Source organism: Aulonocara stuartgranti (genome assembly GCF_965226115.1).
Source record: "Aulonocara stuartgranti genome assembly, chromosome: 6".
Lineage (NCBI taxonomy): Eukaryota > Metazoa > Chordata > Actinopteri > Cichliformes > Cichlidae > Aulonocara > Aulonocara stuartgranti.
Window position 1 is genome coordinate 29,197,826 of NC_138944.1, and position 21,908 is coordinate 29,219,733.

At 40.0% G+C, this 21,908-nt stretch overlaps 1 protein-coding gene across 3 annotated transcripts in view; it reads left to right on the plus strand.

Annotated features, from left to right (window-relative positions):
• The first annotated feature begins 2 nt into the window (after positions 1-2).
• Positions 3-21,908, plus strand: part of tmem131l (transmembrane 131 like) — a 31,747-nt gene continuing 9,841 nt past the window's right edge. Inside the window, exons 1-12 of one of the 3 annotated variants that reach the window (XM_082536189.1) lie at positions 3-229; positions 976-1,049; positions 7,055-7,098; positions 12,916-12,987; positions 16,271-16,394; positions 16,508-16,624; positions 17,968-18,072; positions 19,312-19,386; positions 20,577-20,730; positions 21,394-21,452; positions 21,530-21,635; positions 21,720-21,822. In XM_082536189.1, coding sequence (XP_082392315.1) covers positions 106-229; positions 976-1,049; positions 7,055-7,098; positions 12,916-12,987; positions 16,271-16,394; positions 16,508-16,624; positions 17,968-18,072; positions 19,312-19,386; positions 20,577-20,730; positions 21,394-21,452; positions 21,530-21,635; positions 21,720-21,822 — 1,157 coding nt within the window. In that variant the 5' untranslated portion in view covers positions 3-105. Of the gene's footprint in view, positions 230-289; positions 383-631; positions 835-975; positions 1,050-7,054; positions 7,099-12,915; positions 12,988-16,270; positions 16,395-16,507; positions 16,625-17,967; positions 18,073-19,311; positions 19,387-20,576; positions 20,731-21,393; positions 21,453-21,529; positions 21,636-21,719; positions 21,823-21,908 lie in introns of those variants that run through there. The other 2 variants (XM_082536191.1, XM_082536190.1) reach the window with 2 other exon arrangements.

Here is a 21,908-nt window from a genome sequence, read left to right on the forward strand (position 1 = left end):
GGCGGGGAGGGAGAGAGGGAGGGAACTGCTGCTGCTTCTGCTTGCTGAGAGAAAGAAAGACCAACGCAGCGAAACACAAGGCAGGCTGCTAGCAGAGCGGGCAGCATGGCGGGGCTACAAGACTTCCACCAAGGCAGCCACTGTCACAGGAAAACGTGGATCAATATACTACTAGGAATACTACAGTTACTTTTACCCTGCGTCCAGCACGGAGGTGCTCAGCTCCAAGGTTTGTTATTCTCGTCTTTATTTTCCGCTTTGGGGGGCTGGTACGTTCACGCGACCGTTGCAGAGAAAAAAAAGAAGAAATGTGCTTTAATTTTGCTAGGCTGTTATTGTGGAAGACGAGAAACGAGTTGAAATGTCCACAGCCAGTCTAAGTGTATGAAAAATAATGAAAATAAAAGTTAAAGTGGTGTTTTTATTTTTCTTTTGTTTTTACTCGGGAGAGGTTTGTAGCTAGTGCTTTATCACCCCGCTAATGTGAGTTCTTGCTAGCTTCCAATTCCCCTCTGCTGTTTGATTTAACGAAACTGAGTTGCTCAGACATGGAAGTAGCGGGTTGTCGAGACTTTGAACGTCCACTTAGCGGCTGTTACTGTAATAAATCTACGCGGTGTTGTAAGCTGCCCTTTACATGACCATACAGTCGTGTTTACTGCAGCAGCAGGGGAGATGTTTCCCCAAGTTCGTTAGCCACCGAGCTAACCCCCAGCTAAACAAGCAGCTAGCAAACAGCCTTTGTGAGGCTTCATTTCCTCACTTGCCTGTCATTCTCGCCCACTCCGTTTCCCTTGATTCATTCGTAATAAGAGATGATGCTACTGTGGCTTGGCAGGTTTAATTACTTATGTTATAATTATTATCTTTTCGGGTGCTTTGGATGCATTTCCACCAGAGTGTGTTGTTTTCCATGTTGCCCAGTTTCTCAGGGCAGCACCTAACTGTTAATTTGATTTCTTGTTCCCTACAAAGCTCTGAGTCAGATATCACCCAGCGTGGTCGAGGTCTGGCAACCAGAGGATGCAGAGCCATTAGTCCCGCTTCAGGTAGGTGCCTTCTAATGGCTGTGTTTGTATTTGCCTCTTTATGTGCACACTTCCAAAAAAAAAAAAAAGAAGAAGAAGCTCATCAGACAGCATGAGTGAACACGTGTGGGTTAAAGCATCACCGATGTTTTTGGACTCAGTTTGCAGACTGATTTGGGTGTGTTTGAGAGGGAAAAACTCGTCAATACCCAGCCACGATTTTGTCAACACAGTTATCAAGAAAAGTTATCTTGCTAGTAGTCACAGTTCATTAAACAACTCCAAAGTGAAGGCAGAGCGGGAGGTCACCTGTCATGTGGCTCCTCCTTATTTTCTTTTGTACGTGCTATCCATTGTGGAGTTCAGTTAGTAACACACGCTGACAGCCTGAAGACTTCTTCGCAGTTGCTTCCGGCTTTGTGGTTCACACATTTTAGTCTAGGTTATGCAGTTCTTTTTTGTTGTTGTTTTTTTTTTTTTAAGTACTTCCAGTCATTTTCAATGAGGTGTTTGTGATTATTATGTAATTGTGAGGCAAGAGCAAGGGTAAACAGCACAAGTTCGGTGTTTACTGATAAACCTATCATGAAGTCACCAGCTGGCTTGTCAGGTTACCTGAAAGGGGTGTGTGGCATTTTTCCTGAAAAACTCTGCAAGGAGACAGTGTTGAGAGTTTGGCTGCTTTAGGTGAAAAACTAGATGCAAACTAAACTATTTGCATACCTTTTCTTTTTTTTAAAGAGTTCAATATTATTCTTTTGTGTTCAATTAAAAGATTAAAAGCCGGCCTCCTTTGCACAGAAACATTTGCAGAGAGTTTATTTTTGCCACTGTATAGTATACTTTTTACAAGCTTGCTTTGTGGTGTGCACCCTACGGTAATTGCCAAAGACCAGAGATAACACAGCAGTTGATTCAGCATTGCAGATAGTTCTTAGTGTGAGTTGTATACGCTGATAAATAATTCATATGCCGAGGGGAGGAATTTGATGTTTCTTTTGTGTTTTGTTTTTCCACACTTACCCCTACCTTGCAGATCAGTTAGCAGGTGACTGGCTTGTTGACATTGTTGAGTGTCATATGTAGTATTGGATGGAGCGATTGTCTCAGTTACATGAGCTATGTGAAACAGAGCATAACATGGATGTCTATCTTCTACCCCAGTGCTGTGGGCTCACTGAAGTAGTGATGCTGGAGATGCAGTGTCATATGTGCAGATATATCGTCAGAATCAAATCTGGGCTGTAAATACATTCCTGTAATACTTGCAGTAAATGCTGCATGTTTCCTTTGCTTGTGCTTTTTGTAACCATTAACATGCTTTATGGGTCACGTGTTTATATTGGCTTCAGGTCTAATGATATTGGTTGAAGTTCCCTGGTAATTTTAAATTGCAGTTTTATCTGCTTCATCTTCCTGTTTGGGTTTTGTCATTTCTGCACTCATCGTTTACAAACACTGCTGCTGTGCTTGTGAATATTCCTTTTCGTGCTTTATCAGCTCAGCTGCTGCAGTGAGCAGCATAAGCTTTTATTTTATTGTTGTGCACACTCTAGTGAAATTATTTTTGTTTCATTTAGTTGAACTATTAAAGGTGTTTGAGTTCTTGAAAGAAATTTACATCAGCTGGAGCTTTTCAGGCTGAGGCCTGTAGTTTCTGCTATGCTGGGGAAAGGTTTATGTGGTTAAATGGTCGGCTGTTATGAAGCGTTTTTACCCTTAGCAGTTCTACAAAGCAATTTACAGTGTTTCTTGTTCACCCACTCACACACACCCCAGGGCTTTTTGTGGCTTCACTGGTCCGTGTGCAGCGAAGGCAATATGTCTGCCTTACATCATTTAATGGAAATTTCTGCATTTTTCTCTTATAGCTGAATTTTATTTTATTTTATTTACACAAATTTATACTGTGCTTGAGCACTATGCATGAAACATCAATTGCTTTAAAAATTGCCTATTTGGAAGAACACCAGAAACTTGCACACTTGCACAATAATAGCTGTGGATCTAACTTCCATTGTGACTAATTTTAGCTTCAATGTCTTGCCCAGGGCTGTTTTTGCAATGGCAATATGTTTATGTACATATCTGTCTTGAAAGAAGACTCATGCAGTTTCACAGTTATTAAATAATTCAGTATGTATGTTCAACTTCTGCAAATAGCAGAAGAGGGGGGGAAAATATCTAAGAAATGAATCAGCTGTCGTTCGGTTAGCCTCTCATCCAGCACGTTAACTCCAATCCACTGTCTCAGACTGCAGCTGCTGAGAGTAGTCCTTGTTGTGCTTTGCGTCCTTGGTGAGCTCTACTTAGCAGCACATGAACCATTTCTCCATCTGCTGCAGGTTCTGGTTAGAGTGGCCCTCCAGCTTACTTTAGAATGTAAAGACAAGGACTCCCATCGCCATCTAAATTATTGAACCTGCCAGAAAAGAAGCCTAGCTACTGAGCCAGTAGGACAGTAAAATATGAGGTAGGAAGACCTAGGGCACTCCCTTATCAGCAAGTGAACTTTCAAAATAGGACCAAGGAAGTGTTGCACTTGTAAGGATTTCCTCATGTTATGGTGACACGGGCCTTTGTTACCCTGAGCATGCAGAGCATATTACACATCTTTATTACAGAAATCGGGGTTAGATCTGTTACAGAAGTAACAGCTTTCAGTTAAATATTCCCATCACTACTGTTACCATAAAACAGTGCTTAGTACATGGGAAATGTTTTGGGTAACTAGATTCCTACTTCACACAAATGTAATACTGGAAGGAATGACTGGTAGCATGCTTTTTATTCTGCAGGAAACCTATGTGTACATCAGAAAAAGAAGAATTAAAGAGCATAGTTGTTTTTCATGGTGATTAATAGTGTTCTATATCCATTGCTTGTAAAGCATTTAAATTTCGCTTATGGGTTTTTGGTTGCCAATATGATACAAATAGGAACCAGTTTTTGTGCAGATAAGACATTTTTAAATCTGTTAAAGGGTCCTTCAAAATTTTCTTTTAGAACGCCATTCAAGTTGTCCCATGTTATTTTACAATCAGCTGTAATGGTCAGGTCTTCTACAGTTCAATTCTAAATCTGCTAATGCATTTCCTACTTTTTAAAAAAAGTGACGTTTTGTTAAATGCCACCAACTTACTTAGACCCTCCCGCACCGATCGGCGCATTGGGCGACAAGAGAGTGCCATTGAACTCGGTCCATCGCAGCAGTTTTTGCTTCATCCCATGACAGTTCGGCTGAGCGTAAATCTTCAAGGAAAGTCCTCCTCCATGTTATTTTGGGTCTTCCTTGCCGTCTCTTTCCATTCTTCGGGTTCCACAGAACCGCAACATGGGCAGGTCTCGGGTCTGGTAGCAGAAGGATGTGACCGGCAAATCTGAGCTGAACTCAGTTGTTCAGAGATATTCCTGCGTTTTTGTGTTGTCCACGTTTGGTTCCCGTTATTTGTGTGTGATATTTATTAGCTGCAAACGGGAATCATTTGAACTGATGTAGTCTGCGGTACTTTATTAATTTAACTGGGTGGGCATAGATGCGCCCTGACCCACTGGTGTCAAGACAACCATCTCACCCTCAACGTCGCAAAGACAAAGGAGTTGATAGTGGACTTCCGGAGGTGCAGAGAAGTACACACCCCCATCACCATCAACGGCGCTGCTGTGGAGAGAGTGAGCAGCTTCCGGTTCCTTGGTGTACACCTGGCTGAGGATCTTACGTGGTCAGTACACACAAACAAAACAGTGAAGAAGGAGCAACAGCGCCTCTTCTTTCTCAGGAGACTGAAAAGATTCGGCATGAGCCCCCGCATCCTCAGGACCTTCTATCACTGTGCCATTGAGAGCATCCTCACTGGATGCATCACCACCTGGTATGGCAACAGCACTGCCTACAACCGCAAAGCTCTCCAGAGAGTAGTGCGGTGCTCTGAACTGATAATTGGAGGTGAGCTTCCCTCCCTCCAAGACATCTACAGGAAGCGGTGCCTGAGGAAAGCGGGGAGGATCATCAAGGACTCCAGTCACCCCAGCCATAAACTGTTCAGACTGCTTCCATCAGGAAGGAGGTTCTGCAGCATCGGTCCCGTACCAGCAGACTGAGAGACAGCTTCTTCTACCAGGCCATCAGACTGCTGAACACGTCATAGACACCTCACCTCCACTACTGGAACTTCAACATTATGCACTCCACACTGTACATTAATGCCACTTTTTTGCACATGTCTCAACTCTGTATATTTTTATATATTTTATTTATTGTTGACTCTATTTAATTTTAAAATATGTGTATACACACACACACACACGTAGAAAAACATTTAGTATACACATCCAGAAAAAATTTTTTTTGCATATACTATTATATATTGTACATATATTTATTAGTTTCAGATTTAGCCATTCGTATATTTTGCCTGTTTATGTTATTGTATTTTGCACAACTCTGTTGCTTGTGAAGCTCGCACACAAGAATTTCACTCACATGTGCTCTACCAATGTACCTGCACATGTGATGTGACAATACAAGTGATTTGAATTGATTTGATTTGATGATCCTGAAAATGTGTGCAGATTTTGAAAGTTATATAAACAGTCAGTGTTTTATCATGAACATGGATCAGTTTAAGTTAAAAAAAAAAGAAAAAGAGAAAACCTTTAAAAGATTATTGTTAATGCTGACAGTATAAGTTCACAGAAATTGGAATACACCAAAATCATTTTTATGTGTATATTAGGGCTGCAACTAAAGATCAGTTTAGTCGTCGACTTATCTGCCAATTTTTCTTTGATTAGTCAAGGATTATCTCAGTAACTCTTATCTTCGCTTCCTGTGGGCAAACCTCTTCGAGGCTCCAGTACCTCACCTGCTCACGTCTGCCCACCTGTGAATATCACCCTGTTGACTAGCGATTTTGCGAGCCCTGCGGTAAACTGAACAAAACAGAATTAGAAAAGACTGTTACTTATGTTACTTATGTATAATCATACTTTCTCAGACGGTGTAGTGTTCAGTGCCAATTAAACAGTTCAATTGATGGTCAAACCCACAAATTAACTACCTAACATTAGGTGGAAAAGGTTTACTATTCAGACTATTTAGCCATGGCTACCTGAGGATTTTGCTTTTCATGATCTGATTTATTCAGGTGTCTTGAGACGAGCCCCCCTGTGGGTTGTTTTGTGACTTAGTTATGTATAGTTTCTTTTACCATCTGATTGGTGAGTGCTGCACCATTGTTTGTCTTTCTATAAGGTCCTCCCAGCATTACAAAGGAAGTCTAGATGATCTTCATTGTCAAACTGAAGTTCATCATTCTCAATTCCAATTAATCAGTTTGGTTGTGTGCTCAAGTCTATGAAGACTCTGCTTACAAATATCTTCCCTGTGAGAATGATGGAGGCTAACATGATCTGGAAACTTATAATGGTGCTGACATTGTATCATTCCTCAAATTAGTCTTTGGAAACAGTCCTGTTTCACAGGTCTGCGTAAATATTTCAAGGCTGGGTCATGGCTTAGTTTTCACTATGACTTACTTTATCAGCTTTGAGACCTTATAGGCAAACAGTGTCCTTCCCAGATTATTCAGTGAATTGAATTAGGGGCACATGAGGTCTTAACAAGTTGAAGCACATCTTCAGGGCGATCTTAGGATACACATAAGCTCAAGTGTGAATACCTACTTAAATGGGATATTTCTGTGCAAGGACATCATTTTTGCATTGTCACTGTGGATGAAGTATTGTGTGTAGATTGAGGGGGGTCCATTGTAAAGATGAGTTCAGACATAAAACGCCCTTTTTAGTAGAGAGAAGATGTAGTCATCCATAAAGCAGATTCTTATTGCCCTGTTCTAAGAACTGCATGACAGTCCACCAACACTGGCAGACATGAGGTTAGAGCCAGGATGCACAAGCTCTAATGCCATTTTAAGTTTCCACTGACTGTTCCAGGTTCACAGTAAAATCAAATTTGATGCAAATTGGTTCATGTTTTGTTTTTGTTTTTTTCCATCAAATTTCAGGTGGAGAAGGAGCGAAGAAAAGAGGGTCTTCCACTCGAGGGCAGGTAAGCTTATCAGCTAAAACTAAATACCTAGGTAGAGACTTGCCAACAAGACGCATGATGACCAACAAATAACAAACCTACATAGAGATCTTGTCATACATAAGGGTTTCTTTAGCAGGGTGCAAATTTAAATTCTACTGTACGCTCTATATTTAAAGATGTTGCGTCAAGGGATTTGTGTAATATGCAGCGTTAAACTGTAGCTGCTGGGTGACGTGTTTTTTCTCTTCACACAGACAAATGATGCAGTGTGGTTTCAGTGTAACTAGCTTAAAGTCTTTGCCTGCATGCAGGCTGTGTTGTTTATTTTGGTGAGTGAGGGGGTGTGATGGAGAGAGTTTGGGGGCGTGCGTTACAGGGGCACAGAACCAAATTCCTGCCTAATTTTAGAACTCCTTGAAAGAAAAAGGAGGGGAGCTCTGTCTTTCCCATCTGTTTCTGTTCCTGCTTAAAACTGGTTGGAAAAATAGACGTTTTCTTCAGAATCTCAACAGCTCATAGTGTTGCTCACTATCAGGCTAGTGGTGTTGATGGCTGCTCAGAAACGGAGCAATCTTGAGGCATGTTCAATTGCACTTGTAAATATTTTCTTGCCTTAGCCTTCTTGGTTATCTTTCCAAAAATAATTGTTGAGCAGAATAAATGTCAGTAAAATCTCTAGTGCCTATGCTGGTTCAATACAATCTCTGAGACTGTACTAATTATCTTTAAGGCAGTGTTTCCTGCCTTAAAAGATAAGATTTTTTTGATAACTGTTCCATTATTTGTTCTGCTTATCAGTGTGTTCCTAACCCAGTCTCATGATCCCTGATTTCTTGAATTATCTGCGTGTTTTGAAAAAGGCGTACATGTTTTCTCTGTCACGGTCTCTGAATGGGTTTTGTTTGCTGGGAGCAGACGGTCTAGTCAAACTCACTGTGGATGGTGAGCTCATTGTAGCAGTTTAGTTTGAATGAATCAAATGAGAAAGTACTTTCTGTTTTTCTCTCAAAAAAAAGAAACCTTCTAAGGCTGCTTTGTGGAGCTAATGCGTTTATGACAGCATATCTGGCCTCTGTCCTGCACATTCTTTGGTTTGCACTCATGCAAAGAGAGTCAGATACATGGCAGTCCAATGTTCCCAGAAAGGTGTTTTCTTCCTGTCTTTACTCAAAGTGATTATTTTACTGGCACAACTAGAAGCATTTTTCGTTTTCTTGGAACCTAAAGCAAGGTCCCTGATATGAGTTTGGGAGTAAGGAGGAAAAAATGGAGAGAAGGAAGGGTTTGCAAAGAAAGAAAAGATACATGCATGCTGCATATGATTGGATATCAATAGAACACAAATTTAAAAGATACTAGTGCTACTTTGGTCATATAAACATAGTCTTTCTGTTTCGGAATGACAGATTGCTTCTAAATGGGAATCATCATATTTATTTGAAAGATCCAAAAAGGAAAACCAGGAGAAATGTTTGTGGAATATGCAAGGTACTTGATCAAATCGTTTGTAATTGGTTGTCAGGTTGAAGAAATTCTCAATTCTTTGTACCATTTTAATATTGGGTTGATTTTGATGCTACCTTACCACAGAGACATTTCAGTGCACTCGTCAGCATCAGCATGCAGTAGTTTAGTAAATTCATTTAATATTTGCAATAGAAAGTGTCTGAATAGACCACATATGGAGTTTAGCAGGCAACTTAATTAATTTAGTAATATCAAAATAAATGTATTTTTATATCATGCAGTCAGTGTTGATTATTAAAAAACATTATCACTAAAACCTTTTGTTAAAATAAATAGCTTTTAGCCAATGCCAGCTTTCATAAACGTGAAAGACTAAATCTGTAGCTGTTTTAAATTGACAAGCATCTTGAGGTTAATGTGATTTGCATGTAGACAGCAGTTGGTGAACAGTGTGGGAATATGACTATTTTTAAATCTTGAGAGGTGAGAAGCAAAAGAGGCTTTGCAGTTCTGGTTGACCTCAAGACCTCCTGAGCCGTGAGGCCTCTCGTGCCTGGGTTATCAGGCACTTGCCAGGCCTGCCGTCACCCTCTCCCAGCCTAAAGAGCAAAGCAGGCAGCATATGCAGAGGTTAATGATATCTCTGTCTGTGCTCTTGTGCGTCAAAATATCTTAGTCCTACATCCTTCTCTTTTTAGGCCTTTTTACTTTATTCTCCACCAGGATCATTTATGATAATGCTTTATCGAGGTATACTGTTAATACTGTGGCATGTGGATTTAACGTCATTGTCAGTTCACACGTCTGTGAATAAAGTTGATCTAAACCCTTGTCTAGTCCTAACCCTTTCCCTGGAGCGTGGCTCAGGTCACTGCTAGCCTAACACTGACTTTATTTGAGTTATATCCAAGAGCTCAAATAGCACCAAACATAACTTGTTATTTTTGTACTGTGGCAGTGGACAGAACCCTGAGACTACAGCTCTGTGGTGTGCTTGTTAAGAGGCTGGGTTTTTCTTCATGGGCAGCTGCTTTTGAATTTACAGCAAATTCCAAGTTCCTAATGCACATGACAAGGTAAAAGCCCCCAGCTAACCTTTGAAGATCTGAACGAAGCCTGACACTACTCACCACTACAGAGAGAGGAGTGTGTTTCACTTTGTGTTTTAACATTTGTTCAGAATTTTTGCAGAAGTTAACATTGTTCTGCAGGTGGTCTTTTATTCCGAGTCAGTAGAGAAGTGTGCTTTTAATTATATGAATGTGGTGAAACTGTTGAGCTTGAAACAACAATGCTAGCCATAGCACGGGACTCCTCTGTACAAGCACACAACCTCATTTCCCTTTCACATTTGACCCCTCATACAATCACCCACACACAGTTTTTCCATTCTAAGACTGAGATGATACTGTTTAACGGGCTAGAAATCAATAAACAATTAGAGCTATACTGAACTTGAGAGGGAAGCCCTTATTATGTAATGCAATAGGCACTGTTCCTCTGAACAAGCCACAGCCAGTTCATCTGTGTTTTGTTTTTTTTATTATATTTGTGCCTTCATTCTTTCTTTAACTCAGTATTTACTTGACATCCATTTGCACGTGTTTCTCTGTGAAACATTTTCAGAAGTGTCACTGTATTGCTACACCACCTTCAAGAGAAGGTGTAGCATCTGAATTCTGCAGTTATCACAATTACTGTGCTCTGCTGATATGTTGATAATCATAAAGAGCTAATTTTATGGGGTCTGAATGTGGTTTTTAAGAGGACTGGACCAGCAGAACCAATAATTTTATTTTCCCTCCCGTTTACTCGTTTAATACATTCATGCAGAACATTGCTGGTAATTATGAAATTGTATGTCCATCTATTTATTCACACTGGTTGATAGCTGTATCATTGCCGGTTTAGTCAAGTTGGGGGGAGCATTTTTTCACACTTGGGATGTTTTTGTATCTTCTGTTTTAACAAGTACAGCATCAGATTTCCTGATTTTCCATTTTACTGTCAAATGACTTGTATGATCACAACGTTTGTATCGGCCAATGAAAATGGTGTTCGACAGAGTTGGTGCCTTTTTATATTTATATTTGTGACCTTTTGCAAACTCCAACACCCGTTATGAATACTGGGCGTTGTTTAGTCTGAAATAAACTGTTGTTGTTTACATATCCTTCTCTTTGCACCTACTGATTGGCCAGAGGGTAGAGTAGACAAGATAAACAGTTCCTTAAGAGCAGATTTGTTATTTCACCTGTTTCTCTTCAGCTACCTGTGTATAAAAGTGTAGTGGACCTGAGTGTAAAATCAATCATGGCTTTTTTCAACAACATAGCATGTTAAGTTTGTAATTTTTCCACTCAGCAGTAAACACTGTTCACCAAACACCAAAACCAAAGGTACAGACCTTCCTGTAAACCGTGGCCATCTTCAGTGTGTGATCATTTTTGCACAGGGTCCTCTTGCTTTGACTGTGCGCTATTTGTTCTGAACTTTGCTTATATTAAAACGTATTCCCCAAGTCCAAAATTAGTAACCCCAAAATTAGTAACCCCTTTTAGTAACCCCCAAAATCCCAAATCCCATGATTTCCGGGAGAGAGAAATGCCTTGTGGATATCTTGGTGTCCCAGTAGACCTGTTACTTCATCATCATTTTTTTCTTTAAAAAAAATAGCTTTAAGAGTTATTAATCTGTTCACCTTTAAAAAGAGCAGTCAAGGACAAACAAAAATTACGCTAACACTGAGTCAGATCTGTGAGAAGAGGCTTGACATCAGAAAAAGAGCAGATCCAGACTCAGTCAAAGTACTTGTTACTTTTAAAGAGAAAATAAACGCGTGCCTTAAAAATTCTTTGTTATCCTTGTGGTGTTTTTAGTGACGGCCCATTTTCTGACATCAGATACACAACACAGCTCTGCGCTGCTTACAAAGTGGTTTTCATTTGGTCTGTTGTGTATTAGCACATATGTTGCCCTTATATAGAAGTGAGCGTCTTCCACCTCTAGCTGTGTCGTGAGACTTAGAATGTGGCCACACCAGCAGCTCAGTCACTTCCTCTCCTGCACCCATGCTTTCGTGCTGTGATAGCAGACCCCATAATACTATAAGTAGTTGTGGTAGATGGCCATCGGTGACTGATATGAGGAACTGGTACTAACATAACTAGCAGTTTGTGAGATATTCTCTCTAGCTACAGTGGCCAGCAGAAGATGCCACCCCTTTTGTGTATCTCTAACAAAATCTAGCTTGCCCAGTTGGTGTGTGTGCGTATAAGGAAGTATCGCTGAAGGACAGTAGTTGCTGTATGAATTGACCATTTTCAGTATTACTCTCCTGCATTGTTTACTGTACGTACACTTGGCAGTGTATTTTGTTGGTGTTACAGTCATTATTTGGGGCTATAAAAGATTTAGCTTCCATATATTTACTAATATAAGCTGGATGCTTTTTTTTCTTTTGACGAAATGACTCAGTCATTTAGTCTGGAGAGCAAACAATGCACAACAGAATGAAAACATGTTGCCTAGCTCAGGATAGAGCTACAGAAGTATAGTAAACTGAGGTAAATTAAAGATGTATATGATCTGAACTATGCTGTTTTGTTTTTCAGCATACAGCGGGATGTGCGATGTATCTTGTGGACATAAAATTCATTGCTCACGGGCACTGTTGCCATTATTTTGAGGGCGTTGGCTTTACTGATAAGATGGCTGTAAAATAGCAGTGTCACTCTCCCTTCCTTACTTTTTTGGTGTTTAACTTTGGTCCTTGTAGCAGAGCTTTAGAGTCGCGGTTTTTATGTGTATAAATACTTTGTTGTTCTGCTGTCAGGGATGAACTTTGTCTTCAGATATGATAACGTTCAGAGTTCAGCATGAGCCCAGGTTTTGGAAAAAACAGTTTGTGACCAAATGACAACAAAAAAAAATGCTTGTTTTCCAAAACTCAGATGTAATAATTTGGTGGTACTCAAGCTCCGTACTGTCAATAAGAAAATAGTCAAAGATATTTATATTATGGGGTATAAATAAAAATAAAATGAATAATGTCCATGAGGACGAGTGCAATAAATGTCTTTGTTTACAAAAAGTATATCTGTATTTGCACTTTACAGAAGCAACAATGACTTCTGCATCTGCAGACGTATTTTTAGAAGTATTGATTGCTTACTCATCATATCTTTCACTTGTCACTAAATCTGACAAACACTCACAGTTATTCATTTAAAATAGTCTTTTTTTCTTTGATCTACAGTTTTTGAAGATCCTAAACAATTGTTTATGAGCTTTGCAACTTTTCTGTGTTCAGTCAAAATGCACAAATGGTAACAGTTTGTTTTTGCTTGTTTTTCTTTTGATCAACAGCTCCTCCCCGTATATGCAGGAGAATGGGAAGGCTTTGCATTTTCAGCCTCCAGTGTTAGAGTTTGGGACCCAGTAAGTGCTGCTCTCACTTTCTGCTTTAATATTTCTATCCAAGCATTGCTGTTGTTAATATTGTACTGAAGAGGATGACAGCTTTAACTATATAGTCAGCAGCATAAGACAAGGGGGAAAAAATGTGATTTGATTTTGCCATCTCAAATGAATGATGTGGAAAACCCAACTGAGTTATTTTAATGTAGAGCTAAAGCAAGCCAGTGGTGTCATCTGTCACTGTGATGAATACTATAGAAGGGAGCATTTCATAAACTGAGGGCCCTTCATTGTTAGAATAGCCAAGTATAGCAGTCAGTTTGGTTTTCCAGCATCCAGACACACTGCAGAGGGTTGAAGAACTTGTTTGCCTTGATACTCCCAAAACACACGGTCTATTAGGCACAATACTGTGGTTGCACGGCAGTCCCCATTGCTTCTGCTTAAAGGTAAACAGTCACAAGCAGCTTTTATTAGTTCATATTTTATGTCATAGATTTGGAATGCAGAAGGCAAAAGATATCCCAGTATTAGATACATATTTGGACACTAGAATGAAATTGCTTCTGGGAGTTACAATTAATTTTAAAATAGTACTATAAGACTCCCCATCCACTCACCATTTTGTGGTTTCCTTTTTATACATGAGTTGTGGGATAACGTTGTGGTTCTAACAGTAACACCGACTCAAATCGGTTGATATATGTGGCCAAAGAGAACAAAAATGAACTTGTTCATAAGAACAACAAAGTACATTTGAGCAGGGGAACTGCAAGTGATGCAAACCGCACCAAGCACTGTGTTTTATCTTAAGCATGCTGGAGCGCCTAGTTTGGCATTCCAAACAATATTATTAGAGCATGGCATTTTGATGCGGTTAAGAAGATCATGTTTGCCAATATCAAGAGTATTTTTGTGCCTCTTGGTGAAAATTTGGCATTACATGTAATCCATACATGTTTGATCAGGCTGATTGTTGGAAGAAAAAGTAGAAACGATTGAATTTGACCACAGTCTCGCTTGATTTAAATTCTGCTGTACATGCAGTTCATTTGCCTAAAATGAAAGTAAAGTCGCTCTGACTGACAAACAGGAAGCAAAAGATGCTTCAGTTGAGGCTTGTCTCAAATGAAGAGTCTGGTAATATGAAGAGTTTCATGATTTTCTGCTGCAAAGTGTCTTTTTTTTTCCCCCCAGCCCGTTTTTAAAATTGTCTCAAATTATATACTGTAATGCCATATTGTGTAGTTCTTTATATAGATCTCTAAATGAAACCTTTTCATAATTGTTCAGAGCTGAGGTGCCTCTGTTTGTGTGCATTTCACTCAAGACAACTACAGGCGAGTAAAATAGCTTTTCTCTCTGCATTCATTTGTTGTGAGACAGGAGCATTCATACTCATGCATATACAGAAGAGAGCAGCAGACATGACGTGGATTATTTCAAACCCAGCATGGAAAGGAGGAGCTGGGTTGGAGGTGGAGTTCAAACGAGCTTGCAGAGGTGGCAGCAGCAGCTGTACAGAGGCTAAAGCGACTTAAATACCCCACTTATTCAATTTGCCATTCAGATGTGTAGACAAGTATGAGCTGAGTAACAGACTCATATCTTACTCTTTACTTTTACTCAATTTAAAATAAGTCTTGTGTAGTAATTCACTTTATGTCAGTGCATAACTTGCACTTCTAATTTTAAACCAGTAAAAATAAGACTCCTGTGTTCCTGAGCTTCCCCCGCAGAGAAGGAAGAAGTCGTTGTATACTTTGTTCTACCTGCGATGTTGAGCAGAAGAAACACACAAGATGAAACGAGTGGCAAAATGTCAGTAAATCCTACTACACTGAGACTGCACTTTGCAAACCGCTTTAAAGGGATGGGTTCAAATGCACTTACCCGCACATGCAGCTGGTCCGGCTACCAAACATTTAATAGAAAGGCTCAGATTACAGTTCACAAAACGGGAGCGTGACTTTGTTCTCTGCTGAGAATGACTGTACGTCACTATATGTTGTCAGTGCAAATGGGTTATATTACAAACTGTTTAAGCTGCTGTTAACTTGATCTGTACATGCACAGCTGCACTGCTCTGATCAAATGGAAAGACTGTGGAGGAAAAACAAAAACAGTAGTACTTGGAGCAGAGTGGGGTCAAGTGCTGTTTGCTCAATGATTTCTGCTACCACATATCAAAGAATAAAACCGCTGTCAAGTGAAGTTAATGAAGGAAAGAGATGCACTGTGAAACTTTTTGTCCTTATCATATTATCACATTGTAATGTGTGTTAAACAAATGCTTGCTGGCCCAACAGGCTGAACATTATGTGAAACATGTTCTCAAAAGCCCCACCCCCCTTTTTTCTTTTTTTAAATGAGAAAAAAAAAGTCATGTGAGTATTGATCTGCCTAGTATTGGGACCTAGCTCTCTTTACCTGTGAGACTGTCAGCTTTTAAGTTGTCCCACTTCAGTTATACACAGGTAAAATAACATTAACATCCTTCATGACAGAAGGTGTTATACAGATGTGTGTAACTCTGAAGGCCCCTAAAGTGCTTGTGCGAAGGGCAGGGTAGGAGGCATTCACCTAACACAAAACCCTAGGAAGCGTCATGTGACTGTAATAGATTGAAAGTGGCCAGACTGGGAGAGTTTGTTTGATATAACAGCCAGCTTTTCATAGCCTTTCTTATTTGCTTATTTGTGTATGTATGTGGTTTTAATTCTCACAGTGGCAGCTTGTTTGGATACAATAAAAGAGCTCATACATGTTACTCATCTTTTCCATGCAAATCGTTTGAGTTTCCTCTTACAGCTTCCCTGTATTGACAGAATGCAAAATGCTACTGATCTACTGCAGAGGATCAGAACTATGAGGCTTATCTAAATTATTATGGAAGAATTTGTAAACATAGACTTAACAGTGGACAAAGGATTAACTTTCATATAAGTGCAAAGGCTTGAGTGTGACCGTCTTTGCTCAGCTCCACTGGTCTTGCTCAGCTTCATATTATAGCTTTAAACCTGTTATTATTTGGGATAGAGAAATGTGGTTTACATAATTAAACAGCATGTAAAGAATCTCCCAGGGTACGCTTTCAAAACTATGCATTTTTAAATAAACGTTCATGCACACCCCACTTTCTCAGGGAGCAGCAGGGGGATCTAAGGTATGCAGGCATGTGTGAATATTCTTATAGATGTGTATGTAGTGAACTATAATGATGTGTACCTCCATTTATTCAGCTAGCCATGGCACTCCTGTAACTCACTGGGGAATCCTAACGTTCTCATGTGTGTCTTTACAGGCCGCTGGGGCTGCCAAGAGCTGAAACCATATATATACACAACCCCAGTCAGGAAGTTCCTGTCACACTGCTGTCAATGTTTACATCCAGCAGGCATTTTTACATACCTTCCTTTCACAGAAGAGTAAGTCCATAGAAGATTCTTAACAACTAGTGATGCTTAGAAATAATTGCAATTGAAGTAAAATGTGTATCTTGTTCAAATAACTTATTGCTTTGTGTTTTCTCTGTACCCAGGTGATCCCTCCTAGGGGGAAGGCATCTTTTAAACTAATTTTCCTCCCGTCTGAGGAGGGCAATATAGAAAACACATTATTTATAAACACATCGGCCCATGGGCTGCTGTCATACCAGGTGAGTTGCAGACGTGTTTTTTTTACCCTCACTTCGTGTCTCCAGATAAGGGGATAAGCATTTGCTTACTGTTTGCATGCTATTGTTTTATCGAAGTATGTGTCCTTGTATGAGCTTACAAACAGTCTCGGTCATGTCAGCTTTTGTTATTCTCTAAGAAAGTGTTATCCAAAATAGAAGCTGACCAGACTGCTGGTTTCATGCTTGCTTCGTCCCACGTGCACACGCTCACACGCAAGTCAAAACGCTGATCTTTGTGCCATTAGAAAGTTGAGCATGCAAATTATGTTTAATTCAAAAATTGTTTGCAAAGCATGGCTGAGACTAAAGAAATAAAGAGAAATAATGCTGGTAGGAGAAAGCGTTTATTTATTCAGGGCTCCGCTGTTACCTCGAGGTAGAAAGCACGCTGTTTCATAAATTATTTTTTTTTGTGTGTATTTGAGGCTTTAATTATTTCACTGAAAATGTTTTTGCATTTTACTGCAGCTCTGCAAGCTCGAGTTAAAGTAGATTGCTACAGGGAGAAGAAAAATAAAGTCTGGTTGTGAGACCACTTTAGGGTTTATCTAACCTCAGCTTGCTTAAATACTGTAGCCTTTGGTTAGCTTTGTCAGAGATGTTTGCCTTTCAAGGCTCGGCTTAACTGAAAATTGTGTCACTTGCAATGCTTGCTGTATTTGAAGCAGGATCAGTTAAGTTGTAAGTTGGATGTCAGACATAATTGGGCTCTACACTGAAACCAAAGCATGCAGAGACTGCCCACAGAAATCCAAAAGTCTTAAGTCTGTGTAATGACGGTTGTCATAGGCAAGTCTCGACACTCAACAGCCATCTTGGCAACTCCTCTGGCATTTATTTATTACCAACAAAACTCAGTTTCCTGGTTTGATTATTATTAAGGAGTGGCTTTGGGAGTAAGGGTGTTCACAGGCTGCTGTTATTATCACAGCAGCATTATAAGAGTTTGACTTTATTTCAGGATATAATCAGGATCAAGCCATCACACCTGTGATTTTAAAAAAGATACCATAGAAACTTCTATGTGAAATTAAAGTTTGCAATCGGTACAGTGCCACAACAACGAAGTAAACATGAGCCAATAACAGGCCACTGTCTTTAATACAGTAATGTTTGCACTTGATAGTTTTGCATAATTTTCTTCATAGTTTAAACATATAGTGGAGCTATATTCAACCAGTTTGCCTTTATTGTTTTTGAGTTCTTCCATGTGCATTCAGACTGGAATAAATCATCCCAAACACTCGTATGTGTTGATGACACTTGTTTGTGTACTTGCTGACGATGTTTCTTAGTATAAATGTTAACTGCTTGTTTTTCAGGTATTTGGTGTGGGAGAAGACCAGGGATCATTAAAATCTGTCCAAAGAAAGGATAGTGTGCTAATATTCCCTCACATCCAGAGCATTAAGCTGACCCAAACTCAGGTACTTTCTTGAATGTCTCTGTGTTTTTCTGTGGAGGACACACAGAGTATTGAATAAGAGCTCATCATTGGAAACAGCTGATTTTCCACTTTCCTGCCAATGCTGATAAACAAAATTGGCTGCAAAGATACAAACAGGAGCTTTGTTATGCACACTGGCATGAGCTAGGTCTTATTAAATTATGAATGTGTTTGGCGTCAGCACAGAACTTGATAGAAAAAAAAAAAAGCTTCTTTTTTAACATTTTTAATTAAAAATGTTAATGTTTGCTTCCAATGTAACAGACACTTGCTTTCAAATCAAATTAGCCACACAGAAGCATTCATTCGTACACGCTTCACAGCGACGCAAAACCGAAAACCAATGAACAACTTCTGTATAGTTTTTGAAACAAGCTGAGGCAGTGAAAGTGTGTGTCTGTCTTTGTCTGTGTGTAAGAGGCATCTGAAAGGCGTGTCCGCCTCCACAACAGGAAGTGGGGTGGCAGTTGCAAAATGTCAGCTGAGCGAAGTGCAGAGACTTGTGTTCACTCAGTCACACAAACGGCTGCCAAAGCTGCATGCACGATTTTTTTCTTTCTGTCTCTCCCCCACAGTGTTCATGTATATGTGTATTTCTTTTTCTTCTTATCGCACACAAATTGTAACATTTGCACCAACTTTACAATTTTTTTGCAATATTTTTTTTCTTTGTGGTGTTATGCTTCATGTTGTAGCCGATGTTTAAGTCTTTTTAGTGCCGTTTAGGTTCTTATTCCATGTTATGTGCATATGAGGTTGAAATAGTGTTTTTCACTCTGTCTTGCAACTTTGTAGTGACTTCCCCATCTGAGCTCATTCCCACTTTACACATAATTGCTTAAGCACTTCAGTGCCAGGACTTTCAGTTTTGTTCTGTTCTGTTGCTTGAAGTTCAGCTCAAATCTGTAATTAGGTACATGCATGTATGCTTACTTTTACTTGATGTTCTTTTGTCACACCTTTCCCAGATCAGCGGCTCTCAAATCAGTGTAAACAAAGTGGATTGGTCATTGTTTGTTTATTTACCTTGAAAAAGTGTGGTCTTTATACACCAAATTGTTGCACTCTGATATGTTAAAGTACAACTTCAAGAAAGCTGCTCTAAACTTTGTATCCTGTTGTGCACCTGTTGGGATTACAGTACTGCAATGCAAATGCTTTTACAGCAAGTAAAAGAAAAAGGCTGTTTAACCTGTGACCATTGCTGTTGCTCTTGCAGGAAGATGCCTCCAACATCACTATACTGGGTCTACTCCTGGAGTGCAGCTTACCGAAGAGTTGGAACAGTCCACAGGTAATTTGTCTCCATCTGTTTCAGTAGTTGTCGAGCCTTTTCAGCTGACACGCTGCTCTGGAGAATCATGTTTTACAAGTACAGGGATTCGCGTGCCTGGATTTTAGACCTCTGAATTTAGAGGTTCTGGGAAGATCTTGGCACATTACTCCAGCTCAGAATGGTTTTAAACACACCTGAAAATTCAGCAGCTTCTCTCAAGCACTGTTGTTGATTTTAAAATCCTAGATATTCTTGATTTGCAGTTACTGCAAGCATTTGAAAATATCAAAAGAAAAGCACGATGCTATGAGAAGAAGCTTAGGGCAAACTTTGTGGAAATAAGGAGACATAAATAGAAAGGCAGTTAGCCGCGTACTTGATTTTTTTACGATGTGTGATCTTGCACCATTTTTAGTTCACCCCTACTTAGCAAAATCGGAGCTGAGCTTCAGTCCTCTTGAGCAGAAGGCCTTCCAGTCTTAAACGTCCAACAGACAGCCGGGCTCGTCATCTGAGCGCCTTCTGTTTTCTACAGAAGCCCTGGGGAGAGGGAGATCTCTTGCCAGGCTTTTAATTGCTTTCTCAAGTGACCTTATAATCGAAGAAGTGCACATGAAGTGAGAGAAGACGGCTGCAGACACAGACAACTACGCTGTCATATTAATACAAACTGAAATCTTTCTCGTGTGCTGTGGCGTGAGTGCCCCGGCCGTAACTTTTGGCTCGTATCCAGGACCGACACCTGCTGCTCAGTTCTTTTTCAAGTCTACTTGAACAAAATGGGCTTTGGGTCGGAGTCGCGGCTGCGTACAGATCAAATGAGCCCAACAGAAGTTACCAGCAGTCTTGGTTTCTCGGGATTAGTTTTGCTTTTGCAGGTCTTGATCCCCCAGTGGCACCAAGCCATAGTATCTGTCTGCAGTTCGTCAAGTGGTGATTCACCCACTGAGACGATCCCTGGTTTGTAGTGAGATTTGCACTATCCCACTACTGATCTGTCAACTTTAAGAGGGTGTTAGTAACAGGGAGGGTGGTAGCAGTTAACAGACTGGCAAAAGTGGGCATCTAAGTCAGGGTATGTATTTAGTCTCTGTTCCCGCTTGTTGGATTTTGTTTTAAATTCTCAGATTACTCGTCATTGTTCATGTGCTCCTTATTTTGTCCTTGTGTTTGGTGCATGACTGTATGCTTTTCCTGTTCTGTCCCAGGGGTCCTGCCTCCAAAGCGAGGAGCGTCTCAGTCTGCAGATTAATCTGTCGGCGCGTGGTGACCAGCCTGCTGACCTGGACAAGCTCAAGCCCTATGTCATTGAGCACATTTTGGTCCTACTGGTGGCCCCTGCTGCTGAACAGGATGCATCCGGTGGGTGTCTGCGACCTTTCTGATTCATGCCCTGAAGGCAATTCACACCGCAAGCGTGCCACGCTGCACGACCTGACTCTGACTGTCGTTCATAAAACAGTATTTCAGTATGAAAAGAGAAACATGCACTGGTATTTTATTTATTTATTTATTTCAGCCTACACATGAATTACATCATTGAATGTTTGTGTGATGGAGCTCTATCAAAGCAAAATAATGTTTACTTTTTAACAGATTTAACCATAACAGAGCTTCTATATTTCCTGTGGAGTCGCTTCCATTTTTTTAAACGTATTAGTTTAACTAGAGAAGGAATACAATTAAAAGACTTTGATTATTTTGCAGTTTTGAAAGAACTGTCTAATGAGAGGCATGGGAAATATGACAGCAGTCCTGATTTTGTTTTCTTTCTCTGGTTTTTGCACCAAATCAGGGGCGAAGGTTCAAATTATTTTGGCCACAGTTGTGTACACAGCATCAGTGTACAGTTCCCGTGATTAGTTTGAACCATTATTGTTTTTCAGAACTGCTTTCTGAAGTATTTTATTGTACTTACCTGTTTTCTGATGTCGCTTTGTTTGAGCTGTCATCCTCATTCTGTTGTATTACACATGAATCACATTTGTATACATTATTCTCATTCCTCTTTGCTTCTTCCAACAGGGGAATCAAAAATAAGAGTTTATATGTTAAATTCTGGAGGGAAGAAGCTCTATATAAAGGTGAGAGTTCTGCCTTGTTGTACAACAGTCAGCGAGTAGAATTATTGCAGCTCTAAAACGTTGTTTTATGTCTCCAGGACATGCAGGTGCTATCAAAAGTAGAGGCTAGCTTGGACTTTAATCAGGTTCTTTTGACACCAGAAGCAAAAAACTTCACTGAAGTGGCTACACTGGCCTGCAGAGGTGACTACTTATTTAAGTTGCAATAGTTTGCTCTAAGCCCGTACCGATTCTTCTGAGTGAAATTGTATTTGTATTTTCTATCAGGCTCATTGCCTGGCCTCGACCAGAAATGTATAAGTCATATCAGTTTGAAAATTATGGGAAACAGGACAGCCTACAGCTTCCCTGGACTACATGTTCCACACAGGTAACATGGAGGAATTTTGTAATCATCACAATAAACGTATATCTGATCTGAAACAACGTAGCCCCAGAAATAGTTCATTTAAGTGT